General features: G+C 53.2%; 2 protein-coding genes across 3 annotated transcripts in view; both read right to left on the bottom strand.

Moving 5' to 3' along the window:
• Positions 1-21,771, bottom strand: part of LOC149913991 (uncharacterized) — a 112,013-nt gene that overhangs the window by 49,812 nt on the left and 40,430 nt on the right. The window lies entirely within an intron of this gene.
• LOC149913994 (coiled-coil domain-containing protein 81-like) lies at positions 8,069-11,731 on the bottom strand. Its single transcript, XM_090128001.1, has 8 exons — positions 11,605-11,731; positions 11,383-11,444; positions 10,795-10,948; positions 10,340-10,596; positions 10,070-10,155; positions 9,340-9,431; positions 8,724-8,820; positions 8,069-8,412 (listed from the first exon to the last, which is right to left on the bottom strand). The coding sequence occupies exons 1-8, from the start codon at positions 11,729-11,731 to the stop codon at positions 8,187-8,189; spliced, it is 1,101 nt and encodes a 366-aa protein (XP_089984127.1). The 3' UTR covers positions 8,069-8,186.

The raw sequence follows: 21,771 nt of genomic DNA, 5'->3' as shown, positions 1-21,771 counted from the left end.
CGAAGGCCCACCCAGTTACCCAACTCCCAAGCAAAGAAAAAGAAGAACCAAGGCCTCACTCACCACACACTCAAGTCAGTCAGCCCTGAACTAAAAGCTACCTTTTTCATGCACCTCCACAGATGTGTGGGAGAAAAGCACTCTGGGCATTCAGCAGATTGCTTCCTTCCTTTTGATCACTCGGGCTGTCTGGTGAGAAGCCTGATAATCGTTTACACCAAGAAATGGAGCAAATTCACAGTCCATGCACACAGTCCTCTTCTGTTGCCGTGGCATCCACAAACTGCAGTAAGGTTCCACCCTGGGATGGAGGCACCCAAGTCTCAGGCTCACGAGTTGACCAGTTCTCACAGATCACTGGGCTGTTCTCAAAGCCCTGGCTAACACTGTCCAGGTTAACTGGCTCTTTTCTCCCCGTATTGGGGTTCTCCTCTTCCAAGGCAAATGGTTTTAGGTTGCATTTGGTCAAAGCAGGCAAAAATAAAATAATAAAAAGGCATCCTTCAAATCCAGAAGGGAAACTCCACCTCCTCATTCATAAGTTGGTTAATGAAGTGTATGGATTTGCTACCACTGGGTGCATACATTCAGCAGTCCTATCACTTGCCCTCAAGTCTTGTACCAAACTGCAGCTCTTGCCGTCCAGTTTTTCATCGGCAGGATTGGGGTGCTGTGTTTGGACTCACATTCAATTAGCAATCCAAACTCCAAAAGTTATTTATGATTTCTATCCTTCTACAGTCTCGTATCCTCAGAGGGCACTGCTTTACGCTGACTGGGCTGGCTCCTGCTTTTAACTTCACTTCCTCTGGGGCTGCATTTTGGCTCTGCCAGGCATCCCTGATAGCCACACTCCTAAGTAATTAGGATTTAAGATCTCGGTAACTTCTGGGGGTACAACCTTGTTTTTCCCAGTTTGTGTTAAAGCCAGAGGATGAGGAGATGGCGGGGAGGGAATGGGGGGCAATGGGCGATGGGGAGATGGAAGGGTTGGAGTGGGGCATGTAGGGGTTGGAGGTGGGAGGATGGGGGGGAGGAGAGTGGGATGGAGAAGAGAGGTGAAAGGATGGACAGAGAAGAGGATGGATGGAGAACGTGGAAGGAGAGGTGGACAGAAGTGAAAGGATGGATAAGGGGAGGGATGGAGAGCAAGGAAGGAGGGAGGGACACGCACCAGGCCACGTGCTTGGCTCACGTGCTTGGACAGAGAAGGACCACGGTGGCACTGGAAGCGATGGGCAGAGCCAGCACGGCGTCCCTGCTGCAAAGGGCACTTTTCCTCTCTCCTGCTTTGGTTCTCACCTGGCTCTGCAGAGTTACTTCCACTCCATACCCGCTCATCCAAAGCGTCATGCAGAGCCAACGTGGAAAACCTGCTTGCAAAACAAGTCTTGGCACCAACAAGATGAACTGCCAAGCTCAGCTCTCACTACAGAACCAGTTATTTGTGACTACAGCTACAACTATCAGCCCCCATCAAACTGGCTGAACTGCTTCTTCCATCCCAGGATCACTCATCAGTCAGGGGCCTCAGGTAACTGCTACACAGTAAGCTTTCATATTTGCCTGCCCTGTACTTGAGCTAAATAATTAAAAACAATGGATTGCAACATTTCTTTCCTCACTTTGTGCTTCTTTCATTATTTTTTCTGTTTTTCTAACAACCTTTCCCACCCAATACCCTTCCAAGCCCCAACTTACCTTTCCTGCTCTTCACTGACTTCTTGACTCTCTTGGCTTTTGCTGCTACTCACCATGAAATGCCTCCGCTGCTGCTTCTGGTCAGCTTAAGGCCTCTTTGGTTAGAGACTGAATCCAACGTGCTGGCTCTGTTTTACTTATGCACAGCAGGTTCTGAAGGGCAACCAGAAACGTGAACAGAGGTTATGTTGGAAGCAAAAAAGCAGCAACAGAGCTTCCAGCGCACAGGCAAACCAAATGCACGCTTGGATTCCCTTTTTGCACAAATAGAAGCTAAGAAAATAAACTGAAATTATTCCCAGTATTTATTTCCTTCTCAATGAAAATTTGAGCTAGGTAACTTGACAGATTCCTTTACCTGTGTCTTCCATAGGCGTTTTTCTTTTCTTTCTTCTTTCTTTTTTTGTTTCTTTGTTGTATTTTTCTTCCTTCCCTTCCTCTCCCTGCAGACTCCCCAGGATATTTCAGCAGTCCGGAAAGAAAAGGGCTTCAGGTGCTTATCTTTGAAAGCTCGAGGATGAGTGAATTTGAAATTGTACAACTGGTTTCTAAAGAGCTGACCACATAGAGACACAAAGCTTTAAGCACGGCTGTGAAAACCAACTCTGCCAACAAACATATGGGTTTTTGAGTACTCAATAAAAATAAGTGAATCACAGAATGGTTGAGGTTGGAGACACCTCTGGATCCTTGTGCTCAGCAGACTCAGGGCAGGGTTCCTGGGACCACGTCTAGACTGCTTTTGGAGATCCCCACGGATCCACCCCACAACCTCTCCAGGCAGCCTTTGCCACTGCTCTGACATCTGCACAGCACAGAAGTGCTTCCTGCTGGTCAGACAGAACCTGTGTTCCAGGTTGTGCCTACTGCCTCTTGTCCTGGCACTGGGCACCACCCAAATGAGCCTGTCTCTGACCTCTCTGCACGCTCTCTTCAGGCCTCTATAGACATTCCACACGGAGACATCCCAACTCTCTCAGCCTTGCCTCCTACAAGGGGCGCTCCAGGGCTTTCATCACCTTGGTAGCCCTGTTTTGGAGTCTTTCTTCTTCGTTCACGTGTCTTTTATACTGGGGAGTCAGAATTGGACCCAGTGCTTCAGGTGCAGACTCACCAACACTGAGCATAGGGGAAGAATCACCTCCCAGCACTCACAGGCAATATTCTGCCTAATGCAGCCAGGAAGCCATCAGCCTTCTTAGCGGCAAGGACACAGTGCTAGCTCACGTTCCACTTGGTGTCCACCAGGAGCCCCAGGCTCTTTCCTGCAGAGCTGCTCTCCAGCCGAGTGCCACCAGCATACACTGGTGCCTGGGCTGGTTTCGCCCCAGATGCAGGACTCTGCACTTCTCAAGGAACTCCATGAGACTCTCTATAATGAAGTTACCCCTGGAGGGATCCTGTTTTAGCAGGGGGGTTGGACTAGGCGATCTCCAGAGGTTCTTTCCAGCCCCTACAGTTCTACGATTCCGTGATCCTGTGTCAGCCACCTCACAGCCTGCTGAGTGCACTCTGGATGGCTGCATGGCCTCTGCTCAGTCAGTCACTGCCCCCACTTTTGGGACAGCTGGCACCTCCGGAGGGTTCACTCTGCCCTGCTATCCAGATCCTGAGGGAAGATATTAGAACAGGACCCACTACTGACCTCTCAGGAACTCCTGTCATTCATGGCCTCCAGCAAGACTTACATCACTGAAATCCTCTTAAATAACCTTTTCTTTTTAAACATTCCCCGCTTATACTTTCTTAGAGGTATATGACTTCGTTTACTTCAAAGTCAGACTCCCTCATTGGTTCACAGCAGCTCCAAGCAAGAGAGATCATGACAGTGCAGGGCCCAGCAGTACACAGTCCTTTCTACTTGGCTCCTTGTGTGAATTCGCTCTCCAACAACAGCCAGCAAGCTAAACACAACAACAAACTATTCCACCCAGAGGTTCCCAGACTCTTCAGGTTATTACCAACTCCAACAACATAAAATTAAGAACAATAATAAAACATACCCTCTTCATTTATGGCATCTTTAGGCAGAATCAGCAATGCATTTATTTACTCACATAGTCATTAAACAGCACGGAGCTGCCTGCTGCACTTCCAGCCCCAGTTTGCTTTAACTATTTTAGCCTACACAACAACACAGGCAGTCATCAGCACAACGATCTTCAGGTAAGAGTAGAAGAGGGAAAGAGACAAAAGTCCCACGAAAGAACAAACAGAAAGCCTAGGCAGACAGACAGTGCTACAGCACTGCAGCTCACAACACCTCCTTACCCACAGAGGCTCTCCCTTCCCCCCCTTCCTCAATACGATTCAATCAAATCCCAGGCTCCTCCCCTAAAATGAGCTACAATTAATCCATGTCACAGAAAACAGTTGCCAATACAAGGCTTGTGCTGTCAGCTCATGGCACCAACAGTCCCTCCAACACAGCATTTCCACTGCCAAACCTAACTGATTTCTCAACTGCAGTGCCCTTTCAGAAGGTATTACCCCCAAAAGGAAAAGAACTCAATCCAGAACACAAAGACAACACTGCTGAACCCATTCTGAAGACCAGGCACACACAACACAACAAAGAACACACCTCCATGCAGAGAGCCCTTACAGGGGGCAGCCAGCCCTGAAATGAGGTTAGGGAGGGGTGGCACCAGGCTCCACCCCTTTGCCAGACAGGTGAATTGCTTCCACCTGTCCTCCCCAGCAGAACAAGGGCTCATGAAGATGAAAGAGCAGTTGGCTGGGGAGGGGGACCTACATTGGCAGCTTGGGCTGGGCTGATGTGATCTTTTCTTCTTAGTCCTCTGCCTGAGGAGTTTGAGTGATCCACAAGGCAGATGTGGCAGCCCTGGCTGGTCTGCCTTGGGGCTGCGTGGAGCGGCTGCACTCAGCCCTTGAGGGAGATCCGGAATCTTTGGTAAAGCTGGCTGACTGGCTGGGGAACCCTTCCGAGGCCTGAAGCCTCCTGGCCGGCCAGTTGGGCCAGGCCGAAAGCCGGCTGGCCGGTCAGAAAGGCACTGACAGGCCAAAAGCTGGCCGGCCAGGTCAAAAGCTGGACCAAGGCGTGGGTAGGATGTGTCCTTCCTGTGGTCAGGGGCTTTGGTCTTCAGAGGCTGACACTTGGCGGACCCCGTTTCTTCTCTTATCGGTGGCAGCAATCCAGAGCGGGTGATGCAAGTCTCCTCAGGCAGGCTGGTTTCCCCACGACGTGGTGATGCTGCCATCTGCTTCAGTGCATCCAGCACTGGCCTGATCTTTCTTGCCCTCTGCCTGAGAAGTTTCGCTGAGTGGCATGCCAGAAGTGGGAGCCTGGATGGTCTGCCTTGAGGCTCCATAGACTCAGCCCTCGAGGAAGATCTTCTCGACTCACTTCTGAAAGGTGTTGTTGGCCTGAAGGTGATGTGATGGGGTGAGGCCTTGGCTTTCTGCAATTTGGGCACAGCACCCTCACAGTGGGATTTTTCTGCTCCCTGGTCTTCACCAGGGAAGCTCACACGTTTTGCAGCCCTGGGAGCCCCGGCCAGGCCAATAGCTGGCCAACCGTGGAGACACTACCAGGAAAAAAGACGGCTGGCCAGCCAGACACCCTGCCAGGCCAATAGCTGGCTGGCCAGCCGGCCGAGGAAGCCGTGCCAGGCCAAAAGCTGGCAAGCCAACTGACCCAGGTAGCCCTGCTAGGCCCTGAGCATGCCAGCCAACCTGGGGGTACCTGCCAGGTTAAACGCCTGCTGGCCGGGCGGGGGGGGCCAGCAGGGTTAAAAGACAGTTGATCGGCTGGCCTGGGTAATCCTGCCTGGCCAGAAGCATCCTGGCAGCCCGGGTGTGCCCTACCAGGCCAATAGCTGGTTGGCCAGCCAAAATGGGGTAAGACCCACCTGGCCAAAAGCCGTCCTGCCAACTGACCCAGGTAGCATTGCCAGGCCAGAAGACTTCCAGCTGACCAGGATGCCCTGCCAGGCCAGAACCCACCAGGCTGGCCTGTGGGGCCCTGCCAGGCCTAAAGCCAGCTGGCTGGGTGGGCCCTGCCAGGCCGAATCCCCTTAGCCCTCTGCCTGAAAAGCTTCAGTGATTCGGAAGCCGGAAGATTCAGCCTGCATGGTCTGCCCTGGGATTCCGTGTACAGGGTGGACTCGGCCCTGGGGAAGATCCGGAATCCTTGTTATAAACTGGCTAGGTGGTCGGAAGGGCCCGACCAGACCAAAGGCCAGCTGGCTGGCCCAGATGGCCCTGCCAGGTTAAAAGCTGGCAGGCCAGTCGGGGGGCCAGAAGACTCCCAGCCGGCCTGGGGGGCCCTGCCGGGTCAAAAGCCGATAAGCTTGTGGCCCAGATAAGACAAAAGAGACGCTGGATTTCCTTTGGCATCAAGTAAAGCACCGTGAGACGCTCTGATGCCCTCTCACAATTCTTTCTCCCTCCACCAGCACAAGAGCTGGCGTCAAAAGACGCAATGACACTGTCACAGGCGTTCTGGAGATTTTTAAGGGATAGGCCATGGTAAGGCTTTATTGACAGTTTTGCCCCTCTACATTTCACCCTAGATCTCCTTGTTTGGCCTGGGGAAGGGAAGGCAGCGGGGTGACCTCATTGCAGCCTTCCGTTACGTAAAGGGAGCCTACAAACAGGAGGGGAGTCAACTCTGTGATAGTGTAGCTACTGTCAGGCCAAGGGGAAGCGGTTTTGAGTTGAGGATGTCAGATTGGCTTGTTCTTTCCAGAGAGAGTGGAGAGATGCTGGAAGCGGATGCCCAGAGATGTCAGTTGTGGATGCCCCGTCCCTGGAGGTGTTCAAGGCCAGGTTGGATGGGGCCCTGGGCAGCCTGGTTTAGGAGTAGATATGATGCAGATGGGATTGATGCATCTGTGTTGCAGCCTCCATTGTTGCTCTGTCTGTCCTGGGCACCCCATGCCCGCATCAGCGTGGGTAGGGTGTGTGTGCCCTTCCTGCGGAGTGGGGCTTTGGTCTTTGGAGGCTGACACGTGGGAGACCCCGTTTCTTCTCTTATCGGTGGCAGCAATCCAGAGCGGTTGATGCAAGACTCCTCAGGCAGGCTGGTTTCCCCACGAAGTGGTGATGCTGCCATCTGCTTCAGTGCGTCCAGCACTGGCCTGATCTTTCTTGCCCTCTGCCTGAGAAGTTTCGCTGAGTCACATGCCAGAAGTGGGAGCCGGGATGGTCTGCCTTGAGGCTCCATAGACTCAGCCCTCGAGGAAGATCTTCTCGACTCACTTCTGAAAGGTGTTGTTGGCCTGAAGGTGATGTGATGGGGTGAGGCCTTGGCTGTCTGCAGTTTTCGCACCGCACGCTCACGATGGGCTTTTCCTGCTTCCTGCACTTCATCAAGGAAGCGCACGTGTTTGGTTCCCGGTGCTCGGCGCAGGTCTTGTTGGCTTGATGTGCCTGCTTCCCCCTGCAGGTCAGAACGCTGAGGGGAGGCAGCCATTTCTCTGCCTCTCTTTATCCCTTCCCTACAAGTCGCCCAGCTGCAGTGTTTTGCTCCTAAGCTATGCCAGCACCTCCCCAGAAGCCCTTGTCTTCCCACCAGGGATCTAAAGGAGCAGCGAGCTGGAAGGAAAGAGTCTCCTCTCTGGCCTCACACTTAGCTACACCTTTGAGCTGCTGCAAAACCGTGGGCTTTGCTATGCTCTGCGTGTCACCGGAAAAGAGCACCGCATTGGAAAATGAGGAACTCGGGGTCCCAGGGCTCCAAGGAACGTAGCCACCCCATCTGTCAGAGCCAAGGGGTCTTGGAAGAGTCCCTCTGCTTCTCTTCAAGGAGATGGCACTGTCTCGCTGCTATTATCAGAGCGAGAGGAGCTGCTAATCTATGTATACCTGACGGCGAGATTAATACACAAAGGGTAGATGTTAGCCCGTCCAGTTTATTGCAAATGCTGGTCATCTGGGGAGATGGGGAAGGGAAGACGGGCGATAGAAAAGATGGTTCAGATGTTGATCTCCAGATGTTGATCTTCAGTGGTGGGTCTTGAAGGGTTGCTGTTTGGTTGACGACTGCACAAACTTATTTCTAAGTCCAAAAGTGGTTGAGTCAGCCTTCCTTGGAGTGGCAGCTTCTGGCCTTAGGATCTCAGCAGAAACTCCTTTGTTCCCACCTCCCGGGCCTTGCCAGCAGATCAGATGGAGCAGGGAGGTGCCTTCCTGCATCCTGTTTTTCATGAGATACGATGGTGTCCTTCCCCACTTCTCCCATACCAAGCTGGAGTTTCTGGTCACAGGCCAGATATTCTGCCAGTAAATACTCCTGAGCCCTCTTCTGAAGGCAAACAGCTCCCAAGAAATGCTTTGAAAGGTAAAATTGTCCACAAATGGATGTTGGTTGCTGCCACACAGACACTTCTCATCTGCTGCAGAAGTCAGCGTCTTACTGCAAGAAGTGCCTGAGAAAGCAAACTTTCAGCCACCAACAAAGAAGGGTTCAGGCAGGCACCCAGGAATGGCACAGACAGGAATTGCAAACCTGTCTGTCAGCCTCAGGTGGGGCTCTGCTCCTCCTGGGCACCCCACGCCCTGCTCAGCGTGGGCAGGACTGGACAGGACATCCCCCGCCTGGGGAGCTCCACTTTGATTGGTGGCAGAGTCTGCAGAGATCCAGTCCTCTTGTGCATCTTTGATCCTTTTCTTATGGTGGAGCACGTTCCCTTCTCTTCCTGGGGCTCCTCTTGGGCAGAAGATGCCCCCGGGATCGCTGGCAGCTGACTGAAAGGACAGAGTGGGAGAGGTCTGCCTGAGTGGGGGACGGCTTTGGGGCCGTATCCTGCAACCCCGAGGCAGGACCCCTGGCTGCAACGCAGCCTTCCCTACACATAGCTCTCGGGTTGCGCTGGTGCTTTCCTGAGGGCTGGAGAGGGGCCAGCCCTGTGAGCTGGGGGCTCCCAGCAGCCCCATCCCACCCCTCCACTGCTGCATTCACGTGCCCTGAACAGTGCCTGCCTGGCATTGGGGAATGGGCTCTTGTTGGGGTGGGGAAACACAGCGTGCAGATCTGTACCCTGAGCCTGCAGTCTCACCTTGCCTTCCTCTTGTCCTCGCTTGTTCCCTCCTCAGACTCCACTACAGAGGTGATGTGGATCCAGCTGGGGAGGGGATGCAGTTCAGGAAATTTCCCTGCAATTGAGAAGGACAGATCTCGTCAGAGGAGACTGACTGTGGACCTGCTGGCCCGGTGACACGCAGGGGTGCTCAGTGTCTCAAAGCACCCAAGAGGGCTGCTCTGCCCCCCTTGCAGATGCAGTCTCCCTCTGTGCCCTCCGTGCCTCGTGCCCAGCTCCTCCTCCCCAGGCTGCAGCTCTGTTTTGGGACTGCATTAAGGGCTTTGCTTTGGGAAAGAGGAGCTGGGTGGCGCCTGTGCGGTGACAGTGTCTTTTGGGGGCTCATTTCCTGGGGGAAAGGACAGGGCCGAGGACCCCCCGTGCTCTTGCCATCCCCTGGGATGGGAGCACTTGTGGGAACGTGGCAGCCAGCATCTCAGATTTGATGAGGACGACGTGTGGTCGGGAAGAGAGGCAGTGCTGAGCTGGTGCGAATGGTTTCACAAGTCAGATCCTGTGGGTGATGGTGGGATGGGGATTTTGCCATCACGTGTTGGTTGCGTGTGGTATAGAGAGGGACTGGCAGCTGCTTTACCTTCCTTCCCCCGGCCAAGACGTAGCAAAGGGACTTTTGAGGCCTTGCTGGGTTTCCCGGGCGGTGGTTTGGGCGCAAACTGCCGTTTAAACCTGTACAAAAGGAGAAGACGCGGTGTGAGCCAGGGCTCCGGCGGCCCTTTCTGCTGGTTGGGATCACCCTGCTCACAGGCAGATTCTCACATTGCCTGAAGGCCATCCTTCCCCAGGATCGACTGAGCCCCAGAACCAAGGACTGTCCTGGGAAACGGAGTCACCCGGCCACGATGGGATGAAAATGTCACCTACATCCCTTCATCTCTTCCCCCAGATCTACCTCTCAAGAGAAGGTCAGCCTTCCCTGAGTTCCCTAAGCACCGTGACCTGTGACCTGAGGTGTTAGCGAGCACCAGGGGAGCCTGGCACGCTGCCTCTAAGAAAGCGCGGACTGTGGAGCAGGGTGGATTTGCGTGGCCACATTCCATGACCGCCCTGCAAGGATGGGGACTTGATGACGCTATTGGAGCAGATAAGCTACCCTGTTTTCCTGGCCCACCCTGAGCCAAGGCTTTCCACCTTACATGTTTTCAAGTACACTCTGCAGGACAAAGGTATATTTGACTTGGGAGACTCAAGCTCTACCCGAAAGTAAGAAGTGGTATAAAACGGCATGAGAGAGAAGGAACAAGGGGGGGTGGAAGGATGCCGTAGGCAAGTGGGGAAGCAGGGGCTGCAGCCACAAACATCCTCACCTGGGAAAGACGATGACTCGGCCTGAGGAGGTCAGCGAGGCTACAGCTGCCATCCGGGACACCAGCATGTTCAGCAGCCAGGGGACCTGCAGGGGAGGACCAGGGAGGATGCGGGACGTCCTCATCAGGGCTGAGGCACTGGGGACACGAGGAGCTGACGGCAGCACAGCTCTCGCACGGCCCAAGCAGCCGGCCAGCGCCTGGTGAGCCATGTGCAGGCAGCTCTGGGCTCGTGGGACTGCCCAGGCCACGGAGAAACCTACAGCTCACCTTGAAAACAACTTTCTCTAGGTTCTCCTTCCCGCTGATCCTCTCCAGGAAGTCGTAGTAGAACTTGACGTGGACTCTCGTTCCCTCGATGAGGAGCACTCCGATGTCCTTCAGGACAAAGGCGATGTTCTCCCCCTTCTTCAGGCAGTGGGAGACGAGGGACGTGGTGCCGAATATGCAGGCCTTCGCAGTCTGCCGGCTCACAGATGCGGCCGCGGCCACCTGAGAGTATTTGAGGGCCTCCACCTCCTTATGGCCTGGAAAATCACACGGCAGAGTTTGTCATGCGGCGGCTCTTCCACGGCTGCTTCCCAAGTGCTGCTTCTTGCAGTCACCACCCAGGACAGCCCCATATTTGCACGGACTCCATGCAGGGAGGGTGAGGTTTGCTTTTGCAATGGATGGCTCCATTCGTCCTGTCTGTGCAGCAAGAAGGGGTTTAAGCCTCCTCGTACCTGGCAGGTAATCCTTGTTATCCGCGAGGTTACGGATGCCCGCAAGGTTCCTGGCCAGGTGAAACGCAGGCCACTGAAGAGTCATGGTTCCATCCTCAGCCTCGATCCGCTCGGAGGCAATGCTGAAGGAACCGAGGGTGGGAATTCGGACTCCCTGCACGTGGAAGAGAAGGGAAGGGCTGAAGTGTGAAGGCTGGAGGAAGAGCTGAAGGTTGCCCCGTCCACGGACGGTGCTTTGGGTCCTGCTGTGCCCTCTCCCACTGTTCGGAAGCTCAGGCAGGGCGGTGGGAGAGCTTTGGGAAGGAGCTGCCCGCTCCTCCCCCTCCCTTCGCCCTCCAAAAACGCGGCACAGCAGTCAGGGCAGAAGCAGCCTCGTGGAATCCAGAAGCTTGCAGAGCTTGTGAGCAGCCCCAGCACACTTGGTGCAGCCATACCACGCATGTGGGAGGCCCACTGGTACCCGAGAGGCATTTTGGGGGTGAATAGCCTGCTTTCCGTGGAGGGGAAGAGTCATTGCGTTCTGTGGCCCAAGGCGAGGGGACTCCCCACCCCTGCAAGCAGACAAGTGGGAAGAAGGCGCCGACCCACCTTGCGCAGCAGGAGCTGCTCTTGGACATAGACGGCCACCACATCCCAGACAGCAACTTGCTCTGCAGGGCAAAGGAAAAGCAGGTCACGCTCTGCTTCTGCCGCTTCTCCTGCTGGCTCAGGGCAGGAGGGAGGTGGCAGATGGAAAATGTCGTCCCTGTCCCCAGCCCCACATGGAGGCAGTCCTGAGACGGTCCCCGTGTCGGCTGTGGGCCCGCGTACCTTTGGCGGTGACCTCTGGCATTCTGTAGCCCCGCTGTGTGGCGGGGCCATCCTCCCAGAATTTCATCTCGGTCTGCTTCACACCAGCGCGATGCTCCCTGTTGGCAACAGCCATGCCGGAGCTCATCCTTCAGATGTGTCTGCTCTCTGCCAGATGCTCCTTCAGGATGCAGGACCCACCTCCGTGCTCCGCCTTCATACTCCTCCCAGGCGGCCGTGTCACAAACGTCGCCGTGGTGACACGGTGACAGCGTGGCCGGTGCTGCCTGCTGCCCATTATGACGCTGGCACAGCAGCCTGCTGCCCGCCCTGCCGCGGTAGGAGCCCAGCTCTGCGCCTTGGTGGCTGGCAATGCCCAGACCCGGAGCCCTGGTGTGCCAGCAGCACCACACCAGAGGTGTTGCCGGCGGCCCCTCGGGCAGGCTGGCCTCACAGTCAGATGCTGAGTCTGCAATCTTCGAAGGTTCTCCCTGTGCTGGCCTGAACTCCTTCGCCCTAAACTTCAGGCATTTGGCTGAGCTGGAGCTCGGTGGCTGCAGCGCTCGCTTGCTCCCTCTGGGCACCGAGGGCAGGCTGGCCTTCGAGCTCCATAAAGACCACGGGGTGGGTTTGGCTGCCTTTACTCAGTGCAGGTCTGCTGCTTGGCCTTGGGTTCCACGTTAGTTTGGCTGGATGCTTTTCAGGCAGCAGACCGCCCCGGAACACCCGCGCCCTCTTAGAGATGGCCAGCTGAATGCCTGGAGAGGGGGCGAGAGAGAACCAGCATTTCCAGGGAGCTTGGCAGCAGGCGCCTGTTCTCTGTTTTCCTTCTAAAGTGAGCTTCTCTAAGAGCAAGAGGAAGGAAATTTCATCTCAAAGAGCGCTTCACAGGAAATGCGATACCCTGAAAACCAGTTTGGACGTGGGACTAGTTTTTGGTCACAATACAGTTTAGAAGAGAAAAATGCAAACGCTTCTATTAAGTGCTAAAGTGCAGTTATTCTCCATGGAGCCTGCGTGTCAGGGAGCCTGCGCCTTCCCACCAGTGCCCCGTTCCATGGTGTTGCCATGCGACAGATGGGGCAATCTGACAAACTGGCACCTGGCATGGAAGTGTGTGTGGAGCAAAGGTGTGGACCTGAGCTCCTTCGTGCAGAAAAAATGGCACCCACTGACCTTCACTGATGTTCACGGAGACAAAACAGTAGATGTCGGCTTTGGCATCACGTAGAAGTAGCACGGAGTGCACTGTGAAGAGCTGCAACCTTGTAATGAAGAACAGATAGCAAGGATTGCAGCCTTTCAGTACCTAAAGGGAGCCTGCAAACAGGACGGGAATCAACTCTTTGGAAGGGGAGATAACTGCAGGACGAGGGGAAATGGTTTGAAGTTGAGGGAGGGGAGATTTAGGTTGGATGTCAGGGGAAATTCTTTACTATGAGAGTGGTGAGGTGCTGGAACAGCTGCCCAGAGAGGCTGTGGATCCCCGTCCATCCCTGGAGGTGTTCGAGGCCAGGCTGGATGGGGCCCTGGGCAGCCTGGTCTGGTATGAAATGGGGAGGTTGGTGGCCCTGCGTGTGGCAGGGGGCTGGAGATTCGTGATCCTTGAGGTCCCTTCCAACCCTGGCCATTCTGTGATTCTGTGATTTTTGTGCTTTTGGTTAGGAACACAGAGGCAAAATCCTTGGCATCAAAATGCATAGAATGATGGAATCACCACGGTTGGAAAAGACCTCCAAGACCATCCGACCCAACCACCCCCCTGTCACCAATATTCACCACTAAACCACGTCCCTCAGCACGGCATCTAAACTCTTCTTGACCACCTCCAAAGATGCTGACTCCAATTCCTCCCTGGGCAGCCCGTTCCAGCCCCTGACCACTCTCTCGGAGAAGGTTTTCCTAACATCCCACCTGAAACACCTCTCTTTTCTTAAAGGTTCTTTAATTCCTTCACAAAGGTGTTCACAATCTTCATCTGTTTCTTCCCTCTCAATAGAATATGCAGTAGCTCTCAAAGAATAAGCTCAAAGAATAAGACCTGCAATTTTACAGTTAGAACTATTTTCCCCCAGCCAATGAATTTCTTGTGATCGCATAGGAAACCTTTACTCTTTTCATAGGTGAGTTTGGGAGGTTATCTCAGTGAATGCTGTTAGCATAACAACGCAAAAGTTAATCACTAAAGTGTCGTGGTTTTATGACACGGCTCCCCAGCCGTCTTGCCTTCAGCTTTAGCATAAAGCCTTTGGTTCTGGACACTCAGCCTCTCATTCATTCGGTTTATTAGGGAGAAGCAGGCAGCTCAGCACCACGCAGCCATTCACCCGCTCTCCACAGTGAGATGGGGGACAGAATCCAAATTGAATGTGTAAAAACCCGTGGGCTGAGATGAAGAGAGTTCATCATGAGAGAAAAGGCAGATAACTAATAGTAAGAAAAACAAGGAGGGTGATCATCATCATGCAAGGAGAGTAAGAATGATGAAAGAATAATATATGGAACAAGAGATGCACGGTGCCATTGCTCACCATCTGCTGAACTGCCCAGCCAGTTCATGAGCCCCGTTCTACTGTTCAGCCCCACGGCACAGCCTCACAGCTGGTGACGGACTGAAGCTGGAGAAGCCTGGCAGCAGAGGACGCTCCTGCCCCACAGAAGGGCTCGCGGCTCCATCGCAGCTCCGGTGCCCTCAGTGCTGGAGAGGAGGCTGAGGTGCCTCCAAGCGATGGATGCGGTCCACCCAACCTTCCAGCTCGTGTGGTTCACCGTGCAAGGCCAGCAGGAAGAAGGGTGGGCACAGGTCATACTGCATCCAGAGTGACTGCAGAGCTCTCGGGCTGGTAGTCCAGGCTGTGGGGCAGGAGTGAAAGGAGGGCACTGGTGCTGCGTGCCAGTCCTTGGCTGCAGGACTGGTGCTGGTGGCAGGGCCTTGGGTTCTGTGTCTGCAGCACCTATTTGCGGATTGGTGCCTGCTTGGAAGGGATGGGACCCACCTCCTTAAGGGAGGTGAGGATATTTTTGTCAGTAGGATGGCAGCCTTGCAAGGGAGGCTTTAAACTAAGAATTGGGAGGGCTGCTGAGCAAAGGGATGGGGTGATGCAAGGGACAAGCAACAGAAAATGAGCACTTGCAGGGTGGCAAGGAAATGCCTGAAGGCACCACTATGGGGAGATCCCCCAAAGCTCCAGAGGAGGTTCTGGTGGGTAACAGGGGGAGGCTGCTGGGAGCGAGGAACAGATGGACAGAGGGACCAATGGAGGAGGGATGGATGGAAAAAGGGATTGAAGAATCATTGGATGGATGGAACGATTGTTGGATGAAAGGATGGATGCAAATACAGGTGGATGGAGGGATCAACAGGAAAATATGATTTCTGCCTCAAAGAGCAGTGTGCCCCCAGGCCCCACTCCCTCCATGTGCACCAGTGGGGGTGGCCCTGGGGGTACAGGAGCCACGACCCATTGTCAGAAGCCACTCCCTGGGCTGCTACAGAACCCTGAACATGTCAAACGAGTTACACTGTAAAAGGAGGTCTCTTCCCAGGCTAAAACCCCTCCCACCTACATTGAGAAAAAGCAAACGAGTCACGGACTCATCTTTTCTTTAGGAGTTGAACTTTCAGTCCTGCACTTTCCTTGACAGTGCAAGTAGTTCCCAGGCATCTTGGAGTAACCTCCTGTAGCAATACTTCAGTTACCTCCTGTGCCTTATTAATTCTACAAGGGAATGCCTGCAGCCACCCTAAGAAGCTATCAGCACCAACTTCTGCGGGTACAACCTTGTTTTTCCCCAGCTTCTGTTAAAGCCAGAGGAGGAGGAGATGGCGGGGAGGGAATGGGGGGCAATGGGCAATGAGGAGATGGAAGGGTTGGAGTGGGGCAAATAGGGGTTGGACGTGGGAGGATGGGGGGGAGGAGAGTGGGATGGAGAAGAGAGGTGAAAGGATGGACGGAGAACGTGGAAGGAGGGGTGGACAGAAGTGAAAGGATGGATAAGGGGAGGGATGGAGAGCAAGGAAGGGGGGAGGGACACGCACCAGGCCACGTGCTTGGCTCACGTGCTTGGACAGAGAAGGACCACGGCATCCCTGCTGCAAAGGGCACTTTTCCTCTCTCCTGCTTTGGTTCTCACCTGGCTCTGCAGAGTTACTTCCACTCCATACCCGCTCATCCAAAGCGTCATGCAGAGCCAACGTGGAAAACCTGCTTGCAAAACAAGTCTTGTCACCAACAAGATGAACTGCCAGGCTCAGCTCTCACTACAGAACCAGTTATTTGTGACTACAGCTACAACTATCAGCCCCCATCAAACTGGCAAAACTCCTTCTTCCATCCCAGGATCACTCATCAGTCAGGGGCCTCAGGTAACTGCTACACAGTAAGCTTTCATATTTGCCTGCCCTGTACTTGAGCTAAATAATTAAAAACAATGGATTGCAACATTTCTTTCCTCACTTTGTGCTTCTTTCATTATTTTTTCTGTTTTTTTTTTTTTTTTTTTTTTTTTAAACAACCTTTCCCACCCAATACCCATCCAAGCCCCAGCTTACCTTTCCTGCTCTTCACTGACTTCTTGACTCTCTTGGCTTTTGCTGCTACTCTCGCCTTGCTTTCCTTTGCAGTGCCATGCATTGCTCTCTCTCTATTTGTTGCCACCCATTCTTTTCTTCGGTGGTGTTCTTTACTTCTTACTTGACTTCTTTTGTCTTTTCGCTTTACCTTTTGTCTCTTTGCTTTATTTGGTTTTCCTTTTTGTCTTTTTTCATATATTATTTTTCTTTTTCTTCTTTTCTCTTTTTTCTCTTTTTCTTTTTTTTTTCTCATTTTTTTCCATTTTTTTTCTCATTTTTTTCCTGTTTTTTTTTTTTTTTTTTTTTTTAATCATAGGTTTTCCTTTAAGCCCCCCTTCATTTCCTCTTCTCCCATCCCCTCCCCTCTTTTCTCCCTTACCCTCACCTCCCTTGCTCCTCCCCTTCCCCCTGCCTTAGCCTACCATTACCTTCCCTGCCTTTCACTTACCTTCTCCTCACTTCCTCCTCCTTGATGCTCTTGGCTTTTGCTGCTACCTTGATGCCCAATCTCAACACTTGCCTGCTCTGCTCGCTGCTCTGCCAAATGGATTAAAGTTTACAATAGCAGTTTGAGAGCTGAGAGACTGTGAGAAAATAAATAGAAGCATTCATCTTCTATACGTCAAATAAGTACAAAAGTGATGAAGCTAAATGTAACACACATTATATTAATTGACTGATATTAATAAAGGGACATTCACTTTTGAAATACTCAACTACATTTCCATTAGTTGGTACTAGAGATCACGTCTGGACCACAGCTGCCCTAGGGATCTGAAAGGCACCTAAGATTTGTGCACTGTAGTTCTGAACTCTATTCAAGAGCCCAGCGAAGCTGAGATGATGGACAGCCGGGCTTAAAATGCTGCAGTATCGTACTGATACAAGAATTTCCTGCCTCTGTTTAATCAGGAGCAGGATTATTTCACAGTAGCATTTCAATTAGTTTACTTCTAGAGCTTTCTGACAGACGTGGGTTCTAGAGAGGGATTTGAAGGAGAGTACAGTACCTGGCAAACAGACACGGTACCTAACGACCATGGAATCTAACATGCAGGAGTTTGCCATCAGACACAAGTTCCTGAATCACGCAGCAAAATCCAGAAGCAGTGCAAAGCTCTTCATTCACACTTAAGGTATGTAACTTCTGAAGAGTTGTTACGTGCCCTTAACACCTGGGCACAGAATTGTACTTCTGTGCCTACTCACCATGAAATGCCTCCACTGCTGCTTCTGGTCAGCTTAAGGCCTCTTTGGTTAGAGACTGAATCCAACGTGCTGGCTCTGTTTTACTTATGCACAGCAGGTTCTGAAGGGCAACCAGAAACGTGAACAGAGGTTATGTTGGAAGCAAAAAAGCAGCAACAGAGCTTCCAGCGCACAGGCAAACCAAATGCACGCTTGGATTCCCTTTTTGCACAAATAGAAGCTAAGAAAATAAACTGAAATTATTCCCAGTATTTATTTCCTTCTCAATGAAAATTTGAGCTAGGTAACTTGACAGATTCCTTTACCTGTGTCTTCCACAGGTGTTTTTCTTTTCTTTCTTCTTTCTTTTTTTGTTTCTTTGTTGCATTTTTCTTCCTTCCCTTCCTCTCCCTGCAGACTCTCCAGGATATTTCAGCAGTCCGGAAAGAAAAGGGCTTCAGGTGCTTATCTTTGAAAGCTCGAGGATGAGTGAATTTGAAATTGTACAACTGGTTTCTAAAGAGCTGACCACATAGAGACACAATGCTTTAAACACGGCTGTGAAAACCAACTCTGCCAACAAACATATGGGTTTTTGAGTACTCAATAAAAATAAGTGAATCACAGAATGGTTGAGGTTGGAGACACCTCTGGATCCTTGTGCTCAGCAGACTCAGGGCAGGGTTCCTGGGACCACGTCTAGACTGCTTTTGGAGATCCCCACGGATCCACCCCACAACCTCTCCAGGCAGCCTTTGCCACTGCTCTGACATCTGCACAGCACAGAAGTGCTTCCTGCTGGTCAGACAGAACCTGTGTTCCAGGTTGTGCCTACTGCCTCTTGTCCTGGCACTGGGCACCACCCAAATGAGCCTGTCTCTGACCTCTCTGCACGCTCTCTTCAGGCCTCTATAGACATTCCACACGGAGACATCCCAACTCTCTCAGCCTTGCCTCCTACAAGGGGCGCTCCAGGGCTTTCATCACCTTGGTAGCCCTGTTTTGGAGTCTTTCTTCTTCGTTCACGTGTCTTTTATACTGGGGAGTCAGAATTGGACCCAGTGCTTCAGGTGCAGACTCACCAACACTGAGCATAGGGGAAGAATCACCTCCCAGCACTCACAGGCAATATTCTGCCTAATGCAGCCAGGAAGCCATCAGCCTTCTTAGCGGCAAGGACACAGTGCTAGCTCACGTTCCACTTGGTGTCCACCAGGAGCCCCAGGCTCTTTCCTGCAGAGCTGCTCTCCAGCCGAGTGCCACCAGCATACACTGGTGCCTGGGCTGGTTTCGCCCCAGATGCAGGACTCTGCACTTCTCAAGGAACTCCATGAGACTCTCTATAATGAAGTTACCCCTGGAGGGATCCTGTTTTAGCAGGGGGGTTGGACTAGGCGATCTCCAGAGGTTCTTTCCAGCCCCTACAGTTCTACGATTCCGTGATCCTGTGTCAGCCACCTCACAGCCTGCTGAGTGCACTCTGGATGGCTGCATGGCCTCTGCTCAGTCAGTCACTGCCCCCACTTTTGGGACAGCTGGCACCTCCGGAGGGTTCACTCTGCCCTGCTATCCAGATCCTGAGGGAAGATATTAGAACAGGACCCACTACTGACCCCTCAGGAACTCCTGTCATTCATGGCCTCCAGCATGACTTACATCACTGAAATCCTCTTAAATAACCTTTTCTTTTTAAACATTCCCCGCTTATACTTTCTTAGAGGTATATGACTTCGTTTACTTCAAAGTCAGACTCCCTCATTGGTTCACAGCAGCTCCAAGCAAGAGGGATCATGACAGTGCAGGGACCAGCAGTACACAGTCCTTTCTACTTGGCTCCTTGTGTGAATTCGCTCTCCAACAACAGCCAGCAAGCTAAACACAACAACAAACTATTCCACCCAGAGGTTCCCAGACTCTTCAGGTTATTACCAACTCCAACAACATAAAATTAAGAACAATAATAAAACATACCCTCTTCATTTATGGCATCTTTAGGCAGAATCAGCAATGCATTTATTTACTCACATAGTCATTAAACAGCACGGAGCTGCCTGCTGCACTTCCAGCCCCAGTTTGCTTTAACTATTTTAGCCTACACAACAACACAGGCAGTCATCAGCACAACGATCTTCAGGTAAGAGTAGAAGAGGGAAAGAGACAAAAGTCCCACGAAAGAACAAACAGAAAGCCTAGGCAGACAGACAGTGCTACAGCACTGCAGCTCACAACACCTCCTTACCCACAGAGGCTCTCCCTTCCCCCCCTTCCTCAATACGATTCAATCAAATCCCAGGCTCCTCCCCTAAAATGAGCTACAATTAATCCATGTCACAGAAAACAGTTGCCAATACAAGGCACTTGCTGTCAGCTCATGGCACCAACAGTCCCTCCAACACAGCATTTCCACTGCCAAACCTAACTGATTTCTCAACTGCAGTGCCCTTTCAGAAGGTATTACCCCCAAAAGGAAAAGAACTCAATCCAGAACACAAAGACAACACTGCTGAACCCATTCTGAAGACCAGGCACACACAACACAACAAAGAACACACCTCCATGCAGAGAGCCCTTACAGGGGGCAGCCAGCCCTGAAATGAGGTTAGGGAGGGGTGGCACCAGGCTCCACCCCTTTGCCAGACAGGTGAATTGCTTCCACCTGTCCTCCCCAGCAGAACAAGGGCTCATGAAGATGAAAGAGCAGTTGGCTGGGGAGGGGGACCTACATTGGCAGCTTGGGCTGGGCTGATGTGATCTTTTCTTCTTAGTCCTCTGCCTGAGGAGTTTGAGTGATCCACAAGGCAGATGTGGCAGCCCTGGCTGGTCTGCCTTGGGGCTGCGTGGAGCGGCTGCACTCAGCCCTTGAGGGAGATCCGGAATCTTTGGTAAAGCTGGCTGACTGGCTGGGGAACCCTTCCGAGGCCTGAAGCCTCCTGGCCGGCCAGTTGGGCCAGGCCGAAAGCCGGCTGGCCGTTCAGGGGAGCACTGCCAGGCGAAAGGTGGCCGGCCGGCTGGCCCATGGAGCTCTGCATTTCCAGACCTCTCCAAGCCAGCCAAAGGGGCACTGCCAGGCCAAAAGCTGGCTGGCCAGCCAAAATGGGGAACCCTGCCAGGCCAAAACCTGGCAAGCTGACTGACTCGGGTTGCACTGCCAGGCCATAAGACTCCCGGCCGGCCAGGGGGCCCTGCCAAGCCAAAAGCCGGCTGGCCTGTCAGGCGCTGCTTGCAAAAAGCTGGCAGGTCGGCCAGGGGGGCTCAGCCAGGCCAAAAGATGTCAGGCTGACTGACCCAGGTAGTCCTGCCACGCTATCCCGGCCGGCTGGGAGAACGTACCAGGCCAAAAGCTGGCCAGCCAGGGTCCCAGCCAGGCCAAAAGCAGGCCAGCGGCTTGAGAGGGCCGTGCCGGGCCAAAGGCTGGCCAGCCAGCCCAGCAGATGCTGCCAGGCCCAGAGCCGGCCAACCGGCTGGCCAGGGGGGCCCTGTGAGGTTTAAAATGGGCTAGCCCTTGAGACCCTGCCAGGCCAAAAGCTGGCCGGCCAGGTCAAAAGCTGGACCAAGGCGTGGGTAGGATGTGTCCTTCCTGTGGTCTGGGGCTTTGGTCTTCAGAGGCTGACACTTGGCAGACCCCGTTTCTTCTCTTATCAGTGGCAGCAATCCAGAGCGGGTGGTGCAAGTCTCCTCAGGCAGGCTGGTTTCCCCACGACGTGGTGATGCTGCCATCTGCTTCAGTGCATCCAGCACTGGCCTGATCTTCCTTACCCTCTGCCTGAGAAGTTTCACTGAGTCGCAAGCCAGTGGGAGCCTGGATGGTCGGCCTTGAGGCTCCGTAGACAGGCAGGACTCAGCCCTTGAGGAAGATCTTCTTGACTCATTTATGAAAGCTGTTGTCTGCCTCAAGGTGATGTGATGGTGTGAGGCCTTGGCTTTCTGCAATTTGGGCACAGCACCCTCACAGTGGGATTTTTCTGCTCCCTGGTCTTCACCAGGGAAGCTCACACGTTTTGCAGCCCTGGGAGCCCCGGCCAGGCCAATAGCTGGCCAACCGTGGAGACACTACCAGGAAAAAAGACGGCTGGCCAGCCAGACACCCTGCCAGGCCAATAGCTGGCTGGCCAGCCGGCCGAGGAAGCCGTGCCAGGCCAAAAGCTGGCAAGCCAACTGACCCAGGTAGCCCTGCTAGGCCCTGAGCATGCCAGCCAACCTGGGGGTACCTGCCAGGTTAAACGCCTGCTGGCCGGGCGGGGGGGGCCAGCAGGGTTAAAAGACAGTTGATCGGCTGGCCTGGGTAATCCTGCCTGGCCAGAAGCATCCTGGCAGCCCGGGTGTGCCCTACCAGGCCAATAGCTGGTTGGCCAGCCAAAATGGGGTAAGACCCACCTGGCCAAAAGCCGTCCTGCCAACTGACCCAGGTAGCATTGCCAGGCCAGAAG

The sequence above is a fragment of the Phasianus colchicus genome, chromosome 32 (genome assembly GCF_987193195.1).
Source record: "Phasianus colchicus chromosome 32, bPhaCol1.hap1.1, whole genome shotgun sequence".
Classification (NCBI taxonomy): Eukaryota; Metazoa; Chordata; class Aves; order Galliformes; family Phasianidae; genus Phasianus; species Phasianus colchicus.
Note: the sequence above shows the minus strand (reverse complement) of the source record. Positions and strands in the feature narration are given on the sequence as shown.

Excerpts from the sequence above, each read along its gene's own strand:
- LOC149913994 (XM_090128001.1), bottom strand. The coding sequence starts at position 11,731 with ATGAGCTCCGGCATGGCTGTTGCCAACAGGGAGCATCGCGCTGGTGTG. Across the intron at positions 11,445-11,604 it reads GCCAGAGGTCACCGCCAAAG|AGCAAGTTGCTGTCTGGGAT; the intron begins GTACGCGGGCCC and ends TTTGCCCTGCAG. Across the intron at positions 9,432-10,069 it reads CGAGTCATCGTCTTTCCCAG|GTTTAAACGGCAGTTTGCGC; the intron begins GTGAGGATGTTT and ends CCTTTTGTACAG.